General features: G+C 37.2%; 1 protein-coding gene across 4 annotated transcripts in view; it reads left to right on the top strand.

The window, feature by feature from the left end:
• LOC139116065 (proton-coupled zinc antiporter SLC30A2-like) overlaps nucleotides 1-12,896 on the top strand; it is an 89,272-nt gene extending 76,376 nt beyond the window's left edge. For all 4 annotated transcript variants that reach the window (XM_070678572.1, XM_070678576.1, XM_070678575.1 and 1 more), the window contains exons 4-8: nucleotides 1,155-1,308; nucleotides 3,192-3,387; nucleotides 3,807-3,912; nucleotides 5,210-5,344; nucleotides 5,822-12,896. In XM_070678572.1, coding sequence (XP_070534673.1) covers nucleotides 1,155-1,308; nucleotides 3,192-3,387; nucleotides 3,807-3,912; nucleotides 5,210-5,344; nucleotides 5,822-5,982 — 752 coding nt within the window. In that variant the 3' untranslated portion in view covers nucleotides 5,983-12,896. The remainder of the gene's footprint in view (nucleotides 1-1,154; nucleotides 1,309-3,191; nucleotides 3,388-3,806; nucleotides 3,913-5,209; nucleotides 5,345-5,821) is intronic.
• Nucleotides 12,897-13,219: the final 323 nt, after the last annotated feature.

Raw genomic sequence — 13,219 nt, 5'->3', positions numbered from 1 at the left:
GACAAGTTGTTCAACTAACTTTTCCTATATGACAGCACCAGCGTCACCTTTATCCATTGCAATATGGAAAAGACTGGAAAATACGTGGGTTTATGCCATTCTGCAGTACAATTTACCATTATCCTAAGGGGCTATATATCATCTGAGAGTCCCTCTATAACAAGCAATTTTTTCTACCCTAAGGAGACTGTGACGCAGTTTTCTCAATACGTGTGTCGCAATGTCCTGGTAAAATCGTGCATCTCATTAGGAGCTAAATTTACGAACATGGTCACTTTTGCACTTTTATACAATATCGCGTTAATGAATTGAAATGTCTCTTTATTCACAGCGATCGTAAAATACATTTGCCTTATTTGTCCGAAATCGACGCTATGTTGGTCAAGTTTGAAAAAAAAAACATCGAGCGAAAAGACACATCCAAGAAGTAAAGTCATCAAAAGTTGTCAGAATATTGACAACATTGTGTTTTGAGTAGGCCAACCCAGTGGATTATTAATTCTATTACCCCATTGCAAGGAAGCACTATGAAGTTGACCATAATTTAACTGACGTAACCCATTGTCTAGGTTTTGATCCAAAGGTCCAATTTCCTGCAAATAGTCTTAAGTTGAGGATGAATTTCACTTTGTCATAGAATGCCCAAAATACAGCACTTATCGAGACATATTATTTTCATCCATAAGTTTGTATAATCCTGGTTTTCTTGATTTGAATGACAGAGAAAAGTTCATTTATATCTTTACTCACAAAGATAAACTACCTCTTGTGAAATTTATTTCTTGTACTTTAGTTCCTCCCCCAGCAGCAGCTTCATCAAGTGTTTGTTGAAGTTTGCATTTTTGAGTTTTGAAATTTTTGCCTTACCACACTCCCTGAGTGTGTTGTTGAGTAATAAAGTGACTAATAAGAGAACATGAATACACGCAAAGTATCATATGCACACGTATTCAATATATTTGTGACGATGAGATAGAAAAAGGTCTCTAACTGTCTTAAGATCTTTTCATAGTATAAATTACAAATAGCAATATTAGAAGCAGAGCGGAATATACCTCAGTCCTTGCACCATGATGATGTCACACTGTAAGTTTCGTTGTTTTGACTCATTTTAGGATTTTTGACAATGTACCGTTCCATCTCTCCTTTTTCAGAAATCCTCGGTGCTCTAGTATCGGTCATACTAATATGGCTTGTGACCGGTGTGTTAGTGTACCTAGCCATTCACCGAGTCATCGCCAAGGATTATGAAATTGGTGCTGACATAATGCTGATAACAGCTGGCTGTGGTGTAGCGGTCAATTTGATGTGAGTAGAGTCATTGAAAATAGAATTGCCACAACACAAGTATTCCAGGGGATTTGTCAGATTTTCTCCTTTATTTAAGTGCTATAATACGCAGCCTTGCAATAAATGTATCCCAATGCTTTTATTAAAACTATTTACATTGGCGTCAAAAATACTCGCCAGTGAAAAATCTTCACGCGGTGGGGGCGATTAAGGCACAATGAGGCGGTAATCTGGCCATTCATGACGTCATCTGCCGATGACCAACAAATGCACATTTACGTCAGATTTAAATATGCTGGCAAATTCAGAATTGATCATACTATTCGGACTGTTCAAACTAATATACCATCGTTATTTCCGGCACTTCATGTCACGATGTGAAATTTACATATAATAGGCCTACCTAAATTGCTTTCACACCTGATATCCACACCGTAATTATTTCATGAAGAAATCGCTCTTTTTCTCGTCATGAACTCAGTACAAACACTTATGTTGTCTATTAAGTATAATTGCAAGCCCTATTACCATCAGAAGCGTCATTCACACGAAAGATTTCACGTTGCGCTGCTTTGGGGGCATAGTGTTTGTTACTCTGTATTATCATGTGAAGTCAAGATACGAATCACGTGATCAATAAATCAGCCCATCTCCTCAAAGTCAAAATATCTTTCTCATCGGACGTCGTACCTGGACTCAGATACCAATTCTATTTGATTTGTATATGCCAAGACAGATACACTAACGTGATAAGGCAACGTGAATATTGATATCGGGCAAAAACATGCTTTCTTGACTAAGTATTGACTTATCATCACGAAAGAATTGTTGTTTGGTGTACCAAAAGTGCGAAGGTCTGTGCCAGGAATGGATAATTAGTACGCCGGGTTTTTTTGTGAATAACGCGTTATATCACACATTAGAATTATTATACACTTTTATAAACAAATGACAATATGAGACTAAAATATGGAAAATCTGTCTCAATAAGGAAATATAGTCAAGGATATTGATCGGGTGCTTGCATGTCATTTTCAACTGACTTACCTTAATACATTTCTTTATCGGAAACGTATTTTCTTAGCTTTATGGAACATTGAGTCGTTACACCTTGCTCCTACCGCAGTTCCTCTATCCACACAGGTACTGTCACGAAAACCTACCTATTCTCTGAAACATTAAAAACAAATATTGAATCGAACTTACAATAATATTTTACGGGCAAGTTGTCATTTTGCCATTTAATTGTCAGTCTTTATTCAACATTTCATGCGAAGGTTGTTTGACAATGCCTATAATTGGGCGTAAAGGAAAAATGTGTTTCCGTTAACAAGCTCATGGGAAATTGTGGTAGGTTGGTTGGAAACTTGTTTTTTTTTTTATTGACGGTGGGACTCATCAAAAAACGGCAAGTTATGCGTAATTTTTGAAAATGAGAAAAAAGTTTCGGTGAGTATTTCAGGTTACTGGAAAACACACATATTGTTTTGATAGGCCTAACAGTAAACGGTCCTTTAACGTGTCTTCAAAGTATGTGTGCAGGCATGTACATTAAACACACTTATACTTTACGATGTAATTTACTAAGAATGTATGTTTTCTATTATTTCTCTTCAGTTTGTCAGACAGCGTTTCATGTTCTATCGACAAAACCATGTCAAATTTGTTGTCTTCAAAGACAACTTGTTGATAGAGCCTATAAAAGGGGGACATCCAATTTTATTGTTGAAGTAGAATTTAGACCGGAATTAATCGCATGTTGAAACATGTCTGTAATTGTTTTATAATATCATCAAACTCACAGCTCCTGTCCTTGTAACAATATAACTGGAATAAGTGATTAGTGTTTGTAGAGCATACTGCCTGCTACAATCGTTGAAATTGTACACCCTATGTTTCAGCATTGGTATAACGCTTCACGACTGTGGGCATGGACATACGCACGGCAGTACCTTTCCTGCGCACTCTCACAGCCATGAAGATGGGTCGGGACATCGGGAACAAAACGTCAATGTCAGGGCGGCGCTCATTCATGTTCTCGGTGACATTTTACAGAGTGTGGGTGTCCTCACGGCAGCCGTGATTATTTATTTCAAGGTGGGTAGAGAATTGCCATAATCGAAAGCCTGCGCCAGCGAAGCTTCTACGCATGCGTAGATTTGCAAAAATCTTTGATAATACTCTTTTTGACTAGTTATCAGAAAAGTAAAAGTGGGTCACGGTACCTCAGTGACAGCATTTGAACAGCACCAAAAATAGTGACGGGAGCGCAAAATTAGAAGTTACAGTTTGTTTGCACTGACTAGCTACGCATAATGAGAAAGCAAAAGTATTTTTGCCTCCAAGCATGGCATATCTGCAACATAATTGCAAAAAGGTTTAAGACGATCCAAAAAGTATACATCTTGAGGTCACTAACAGACAATCATCAGTGTGATTCACAAGTAAATGGTATCATAATTATGAAGAAAGAATTGTAACTACCGCAAATAATTTTATTTTTATTCCATATACAGCCAGAGTACGCCATAGCAGATCCGATATGTACATTTATATTTTCCGCGATAGTGTTGTCAACAACAGTCAGTATACTCAAAGATGCAATTGTCGTACTTATGGAAGGTGAGTTCTATATTCAGACAAAAAATGAGTAAATAATTATACTTTAAGAGTGAATTCTGGAACGATATTGTTTCTCCAACCTGCCTCAGGAATATTGGGTAGGGTTGTTAGGAGCTTTATGTGACTTTCGATTAATTTTGAGTTTTCATTTACTCTCGTCCATTGATACGATGACCCAGCGAAAACGACAAAAGTCAGCAAAGTTATGTTTAACTTCATTTTCTCAGCCGCAGGAAATGACTGTAGGCCCATTTATTTTAAAATACCATGGGTTAAATTAGTGCAAACATCTATATTTTGGTGTTGGTATAGGTACCGATGTTATTTAACCAAGAAAGCACACCCAGCGACGGTATACCTCGAGATTTTGACCAGTTCACGACATACATGCACGAGGCACGAGCGATAGCGAGTGCATATATGAAGTGAACTGGTCAAAATCGAGTGGTATACCGTCGCTGGGTGTGATTTATTGCTATTATATCATAACAGTATATTGAAATTCTGGCGCGGAACGTGAAAAACGGATTTTTGCTCAAGCTGAGAGCTCGCGAGTATGCCAGCCATGGTATATCGCCAATATACCACTGTTCTTTTCGCGTCTCGACCAGCCAGATCGCTGTATTTGCACCATCAAGCAAATACAGCGATCTGATTGGTCGAGACATGAAAGGAACCGGCGTATATTCGTGGTATACATACCATGGCTGACACACGCGCAAGCTCTCGGCTTAAGCAAAAATCCGCTTTTGACGTTCCATTCCAGAATTACAATATACTGTTATGATATAATAGCAATAAATCATACCCAGTGACGGTATATCACTCCGTTTTGACCAGTTCACGACATATATGCACTCGCTATCGCTCGTGAATATATGTCGTGAACTGGTAAAAATCTCGTGGTATACCATCGCTGAGTGTGCTTTATTGCTTAAATAAAAACCTAAGAAATCACATCACTGGAAAAAGTTATAAAATGCGTTGACTCGGTGTCGAGATTTTACTTTCGAAAGGAAAAGGAAGGCACAGGAAAGTTCTGTTTGTGACACATTCACGGAGTTCATAATCTTCCGATTTTTGAATATGTCGTAGTACATTAATTCGAAAGAAACCCGAACGAAAACCGATGCAACCTCAGACGGCCAACGTAAGTAGTCTGTGCGTGAAGAGTACTACAGTGAATTGATAAATGGACCTCAACCTTAATGCGACACACTGTAGATCTACAGTTCACAAAATCTGCGCCGTTGTCATGACCTATAAATATGATTTGCTTTTTTGCTTCCACTTTCAGCCACACCAAAGGGGTTCGATTTTACTGAAGTGCAGAGTACATTAAGTGAAATAGATGGTGTGAAATCTATCCATTCATTACATATATGGTCATTGACAATGGGTAGGAACGCACTAGCAGTACATTTAGCCATAGGTGAGTCATTCATCGATTTTGGTCTCTGGTATTGAGTTGAGTTCACAACATATTGATTTCTTTCTAACTGTTCGCTGCACATATTGCAGACTGAATAGTCTCCATTTGTAAGTAGGCAATGATGCTTCTTACTCGGCTTGTTAATATAAAAATATTCATCAGTTGTTTACTAAGACGACTGTTCCGGGCAATTCAAAAACAATACAGTTTAATATTTATATGACTAGAATGAACTTTGCTGGGAATCCGCTATAATTGGAAAATTACAATCTTTACGAGCGATATTTGTTCGGAATTTATGTTTAGCGGGAAGACATAACGTGGATCGAGACCAGCAACTCACCAATAAGATCGACCAAAACTTATTTTTATAATCAGCCCAAACTGTAAAACCTCCGAGCGAAGACGACACAGAGGTGATTAACAAAGACCGGGAAAGCACTGTGACTGATTTAATCTTGTTTTCTGCCATCATAGAATCACCGACAGAGGGCAAAGAGGTGGACCCACAAAGCGTGTTATCAGAAGCTGCCAGGATACTTGAAGCACGGTACAACCTTCACGACACAACTATACAGATAGAAAACTATAGCGAAGGCATGGAGACATGTTCTCAGTGTAGAGCACCCCTGGATTAGACGACAGCTAGCAAATAATAAGAGAAAAGATGTACTTTTGTAAATTTATAGAATAGATTTATGATATCTCTTTTATCCAGCTGGCTATGTTATTGTCAATTCGTGTTATCTATACGGTATGTCATCATACTATCAACGTGTGGATTGTTGTTTTTTTTGGGGGGGGGGGGTGACTTAAAGCGTATGTTAATGTGTTAAACAAAGTAAAATGCAATATATGTGTTGAAAACGAAGCTTAGTTGCCGTAGATAAATCTTTCTTTCAACGGATTACACAAAGCCACATAGTCCATGATTGAAAATGACCCGAAGGACAGTTTATTATAAGTAGCAGCGGGTACTGACGATTGACAAATTGATAATATTCAAATATTTACACATGATTATTACAATTACAACGGACAAATTCAGTGGAACCGGTCTTCTTCGTGGGTTAACGTCACATTACATTCCGTGCATAAGCCGCTATTGATTCCACCGTGACTCCTATCATAAAAATGCAGTGTCACTTTAAGGTAGTATGCACCTCGAAAATGAAAGACTTAAACTTTTGCTCTAACTTTCCTCAAGGAATCTTTCAATCATTCTCTTTCAAAATCAAGAATAAAAATAGGGGGTCACCGTACAAATTTTGGTACTAGAGAAACAAATTACTCAAGATTTACCGATATTAGAAATTCAAAATGGCCGCCATCCCTGTGTTAACTCTATGGAGAAGAATGAAAATTTTCGAATTTCAAAAAACTAAGCCGGTGAAAAGTTTTCTTTCACCAAGAGCTTTAAAATGAACCCCCACATATGGTATATCAGAACAGAATTGTAAAAGTTTGAGAGTCCGAATGTCTGTCCCCGAGGTGCGTTCTACCTTAAAGGGCGTGGATCGTCTCTTGAGCATTCGCGAAATGTGACACCTACGCAACGCTTGGTATATACCGTGGCATAGCTCACAACACTGTATTTTACAAGGGATTCAATTTAGTAAAAATGTACGCATGTTTGCATTATTTCATTTGTGATGTGAACAGAATACGCGCACGTGAATGTTTGGTCCGAACAAGAACTACAAATAACTATTTAAGCTATTTATTTTGTTCCAACATTGTCATAAGAAAAGAGCGGCACAGCGAGACGTACAGTTTGTCTGTTTCGCGCACAAACTGTCGTGCGGTTGCGAAGACCTGAGCTGTTAAATACGTTCATTACGAATGAAGGTGGTAACTTTAATTTCAGAAGACGATCAGTAGAAACTGCTTGTTAAAAAGTATCAGCATTAGTTAGTGCACAGAAAAATGCAGGGAGCATGCGCGAGTGATGACGATCTACGTCCTTTATTGAGCGAAACAAGTGACCCAAATCGCTATGAAAAACGATATTTTTCATTTTCATTTTTTTAAAAATTGTTTGCATACATATACAACATATGGCCATGTGGCATACCAAATTATGCAAAGGTTTGTTTGCAGGAAAAGTGTTTTGACTCTGTCAGTAAAATTGCATGAACTTAAGAATTGAAGTTCCAGAATGTACGCTTGATGAATAAATACAAAGTAGTGTTGCGTTAGTCATTCAGGCTTCTTTTCAAATATTTCGAATAGTTTATTACCAAACAGCTGGCTGGATTAAACACGTGAAGGCCCCTGTGGAAAGTCAATGAATACAAATCAGTGTTTTGTTGTCAGATGTATCAATTGTATATTAGATTTCGGTACGGACTCAATACAACTGTACGGCAGCTGTCGACATATTTGATTGTTTCTCTCCTTATTTGCCCTAAAGGTAATACACGTCTCCATAGTCAAGTTTTTGCTCAATTTTTAATACTTTAAACCATTCGCTGTAACAGTCGAGAATCAAAATAACGTGTCGCTATGCAAATTTGGGGTCAGAGAACCAAAATACCTTCAATTCATCAGCGTCTGAAATTTAAGTAACGACCGCTATATACGCGTTAACGCTAAGAGGGAAAATCTGTTTTTTGATTTCAGCTAAAGTAAAAAGCAAAAACTTCATTTACTTAACATGTTTTGATATGAGTCCTCAAAAGGAACATACTGAAGGGAGGGCAATACTGTAGAAAAATTGTCAATTCTTGTTTATTGTTACATATTTTGTGATTTCTTGATGAACCACGTCGCGTTTAACGCCAGTATATCTTCAGGGAGTGCGTGTTATCGTTGGAGGGGAGCACTGATATCATAATCAAATATTTATGTTCTATATACGCGAGCTTCCACGAACATGGCCGATCCCACGATCTGCAGCAACTATTCGGACTGTGAATCTTTAGCCAGCTGGTGAATAAATTCCAAAATTAAATGGAAATTCTATCGTAGCTTCTGATTAAAGTATCTATCTATGCAGTTTGCATGGTGTTGACTATATTTAATTGTAAATAGTGGGATACTTGTAACTCAATACTTGTCTATAATTGTATGACATATCTGCATGCACATGTATATACAAGAAATATGTTTTGCTTTTGAAGATAAATCTGTTTACATATCACTGAGAATCCAAAGCAACGATGTAAATATGGATGTTCTGAAATACGAAATGTCGATTTATGTTAAACCTCTCGGCACATTTACAGGGGAGAACGAACGAACGATCTATGTCATATGTAATGTCAAAATTTTACTAAAATGTGTTATTTTGCCAAGCGTCACATGTGTGTTGGAACCACAATTGAAGTGAAGGGGAGCAACGTAGAACCTAAAAGGTTTACAGAAGCTCATATGTATAATCATCGTATTTGTCTTGTGCATAATATCTCTCAATGATTTAAAACATGTCAAAATATGACACCCTCTGTGAGTTTCAAGTAAGGGAGTTTGCTTTATTCACGAAGAGAGTTCCTTTTTGAGTAAGTGATGTTCTAAAAAATCTTAATATGAAATATATTCACATTTCTAGAATATCACAGAAATTTATATTACGTCTGCCTTTAGCAGTTACGCAGATTACATTGCGCCTTGCCCGCCTCCCGTAGTCCATCCCTTGTTTTCAAGTTGAACTTGACGATGAGAATGAGAAATGTTAGCGATCAACTTATTCAAAATGAGAAGAACACATTTCAGTTCACCAAAATCTCCTGCATGTACAGGAAATATCAACTCAGCCTGGGTCAACATTCTCCCAGGTTGAACATCTTTTGGATCAGGTTTTAAAAACGGATTGTCACACATATGATGTCATCACCTGCATCATGATGTCATCATTAATATGTATACACACAACAACAGTAGCTTTTTAAACCTCCGAATCAATTTTCTCATAGTCTCACGTACTGTATGATATAACTGACAATGTCAATACATGCCTGTGTAATATGTAAATGTGTATATGACTAAAAGTATATGTTTTATGACTTCATCTCATAATCTGCCTGAATATTTCATCACATTTAATAGAAATCCTTTCTTCCGGATCTGTATGAACTATTTGTAATGTATATCTTTTCCAAATGTTTCGTTTTTAGGCCATTTAAAGAAAATTCTTTGTTTGCCGTTCCTAATTTTTCAAGTTGAAACCTACCAGCCAGCCAGGGAAACAAACACAGACAAAAACACAAGTGTATTAACATAAGCTCATTATTTACTTGGTTTCTTTTGGAAAAATGATATTTTTATTTGTAATAGTGTTAACATTGTGTTTGTTTTCTTATTTTTTCTGAAAACCTACCAGCACGCTGACGGCAAACAAATAATTTTATTTAAAGCGCCTTATCACAGATTACATATCAGTCAATATTCTGTTTTGCTCTTTCGTTGTATTCGGTCAGCTATTGTGCGAAGGTTTGTAACACAGTTGAAAGTGCAATATCAAGCTGATGTCTTAATATTTAAATGTACGATATTATTTCTCAAAGAAGCAAATCCCGACTTACTTCTTGCTGTTACTTCCATTGTAATACCCTATAGAATTATGTTAGTTTGCGCATCGAAATCTAAGACATACTTGCCTCAAAAAACGTTCTTTTTCGAAATCAGGAATAAAAATTGGGGGTGTTGCCGTTTAAAAGAGAGAAAAAATGCCCAATATTTACGGAAACTTTAAATACAAAATGGCCGCCAACCTTGAATAAACTATATCGAAAGAAAAATAATATTTTCGATTCTCCCCTCCCCTCCCCCCCCAAAGAAAAAAGTCGGTAAAAATTTAATTACTCCAAAAGCTTCAAAATGAGCCCCCACGAGTGGTGGATAGAAAGTAATGTGAGAGTTCCAGAATCCGAATATCTGTCCCCGAGTCGCATTCTACCTTAGTTGTAAAAACAGCGTCTTGATGAAAAGAATGCAATGCCAATTTAATGATGTATTACTATTGACCTTCGATTATTGGGACGGAAACAGGGGTCTGGTCATGCCCTGGAATTTTTGGATTAAAAATAATTGCAATTTAAATACATGACAAAGAGGGTTTTTTATCTTCAAGAATATATCATACATTAACAATATTTATTACGTGTAAAACATTTATACTTACTTTAAATTTTGTCGAAAGTTTGAAAGTTTGCCCCCCCCCCCCCAGCAATGTGGCAATATGGCCAACCTTGTCTATGGTTTGAAGAGCGAGGGAAACTTGCCATGGTATCTCAAAAGTGTCAATAAACTTTTGACAATATTTTCTGTTTTCATTCTAGAAAACAAATGTTATATTTTTATTTTTATGCCTTACGCATGTTAAAATACTAAGTATTTGCCTTGAAAACAAAATACATTGCGTGCAATATAATACAACCTTACTGTTGAAAAATGAACTCTGACCTTTGCTAATTATCCGTTTTGAACTCTGACCTGAGCTAATTATCCGTTTTGAACTCTGACCTGTGCTAATTATCCGTTTTCAACTATAACATTGGACGTTGAAACCATACATGCTGTGTTGATAAATTGAACAACAGGTATTTTGAGATGATTTTGGGATTACACCGTAGAAACATCTTTACAAACAGTAAAGTTACAGGAAAATACTTCAAAAAATTAAGGCTTTAAACGCCGCTAACCTTACACTTTGCTGAGTGCTTATCAACACATGAAAAGTCAATGGTGAGTGCTTACTAAAGCTTGGACTGATAGAAGCTTTTGTGTTATTCAACATCATCAGTTCAGGGCCCTTATAGCAGTCATACTTTCTTTACAAAGATGTTATCCACGCGCGATTTTATGAATTCCTGGACTACCTCACCAGGCAGATCTGATTGATGGATCCCATGCTATGATAACTTAGGAAGGAAGGCGTTCCTGCCACGTAGATTGGGTTTTACAGCGAACTTTGCCCAGACAAAAAGTTTTAGCCCGACTGCATGACCAGCCCGACTGCATGACCTTCTGCAGATGTCGAGTTCAGAATGCACTTAGAAATGTATGAAATACGAACAAAGAGTACAAATTTTGTGATTGAACAACACTTAATTTTAACTTTTAGTATAATTATGTTCAAAGATTAGCCGAAATTATGCTTCAACTTCGGCACTCGCTTATATCGCTCACTTTGACGCCTTGCTATGTTTCAAGAGATATCGTTTTTCAAATTCGTTAGTATTTGCTGGCAGATGAACTATTTTGTATGATATGACTAAGTGTTGTGCAATTTTAGACAAAAATATTATACACATATTGACCTGCCATGAGGGTAACAGCTTACGTTTGTTTACCTGAGAAACGTCCATAACAGTTTGTTTCATGAGGCCGTAGGTCGGGGAAACTGACTATTTTGGGCAACCCATGCCAGAGGGAACACAAACATATGTCATTACTCGAATATGACTAGTCAATACGTGTTATTTAACACACCTCATCCAATGTTCTCGCCGAAAAGTCGAGAAGTTCCTCAATATTCTTCTAATTCGCTCGTCAAGGCCGCAGACGACACAGATCTTCACGCGTTAGAATGTGCGCATGCGTTGATGTCACAGTCAAATTTCCCTAGTCAGTTCCGAACTGTTTAATGGTTAACTGTCACTGTTATCGGGTAACATGCTCTTTGCATATATCAGCGTGAAAATGATGCATTCTACTTGTCAGTTAATTAACGAATCACAACAAAGTTTGGACGAAGAATGGTACAATGGCATCTGTGACTTTTTCATTACAATACACCTCAACCAATCTCTGTCGTGATTCTTTAGTTTGTTTTTAATATCTTGGTATGTATCATGTTGGTGCTGATACATGTAAATAGTTGATTGCCGAAAAGGTTGACCGTTTTGAAAACTGTTAACCGTTTAACAGTTCGAACAACTGTTGACTGGGTGAAATAGAAAGTGCCGTCTACGCATGCTCACATTCTAGAACACCTAAAGGAAGATGGTTACGGCGTCTCACTTCGACTGAGATCAATGACAGCAGAAATTTTCAAATTTTCAGTGAGAAAATTGGATGAAGTGTGTTGTAATGGACATACTGCTTGGTCTTATTCAGTAAGCAGCATAGTTTGCTTTCCCTCGGGCCTGAGAGTCGCCACCAACAGTCTGTTTCCCTCGGCTTGTGAAACACGCAATTTTGGGCGACTGTATAGTTGTAAGCCATCGGGCAAACAAATGTATGCTGTTCTGACTCAAGGGCTGTCAATTTGTATGCTACAAGGTTTCTGTCGATCCTTCGATACAACCGCAGGCCACTATTAAAATCCATTCAAGCGTGAATACAGATGATTTTAGTTACTGTTAACGATTATTTGAACATCAAAAGGAAAACGACCAAACAAAGCATAAATTTAGATGTTATATTGCTTCGACATCATAGCTACTATTTAGTTTACCGATGTGAAATGATGACATTTACCGATGAATAGTTTCCAACAATAATGGCTAAGAATGTTGAATTTACGAATATCAATGGAAATGTACATTCTTTGTTTCTTAAGAAACTGCTTTTGAATGTCTATAAAAATAAATAAATTATCCTTATCAAACTTTTCTTGAGTGTATATTGACTGGTGAGAAAGAGAAAAACGTTGTTCTTGTTGCAACATGGTAATGAATTGTCACACAATTCTAAGCAAATAAGAGGTGCGATAATAGCAAGATATACATCAAACTTGTGACAAGTCTTAGGGTAATCGGCCGGATACGTCTGAGTATTGATTCAGGATAGAATATTTCAGGGTAAAATTACCAACAGGCGACTACATTGGATCGAACTGCAAAACTAAGTGCATGTCTAATTTGCTAAGCTTGCAGGTTTGAATAACATTCGCTTTATCATACAGTAAAGTGGCTCCGTACTAGTAAAAGT

Source organism: Ptychodera flava, chromosome 17 (genome assembly GCF_041260155.1).
Source record: "Ptychodera flava strain L36383 chromosome 17, AS_Pfla_20210202, whole genome shotgun sequence".
In the NCBI taxonomy this organism is placed as follows: domain Eukaryota; kingdom Metazoa; phylum Hemichordata; class Enteropneusta; family Ptychoderidae; genus Ptychodera; species Ptychodera flava.
The sequence above is the reverse complement of the archived record's forward strand: the minus strand, read 5'-3'. Positions and strand labels throughout refer to the sequence as shown.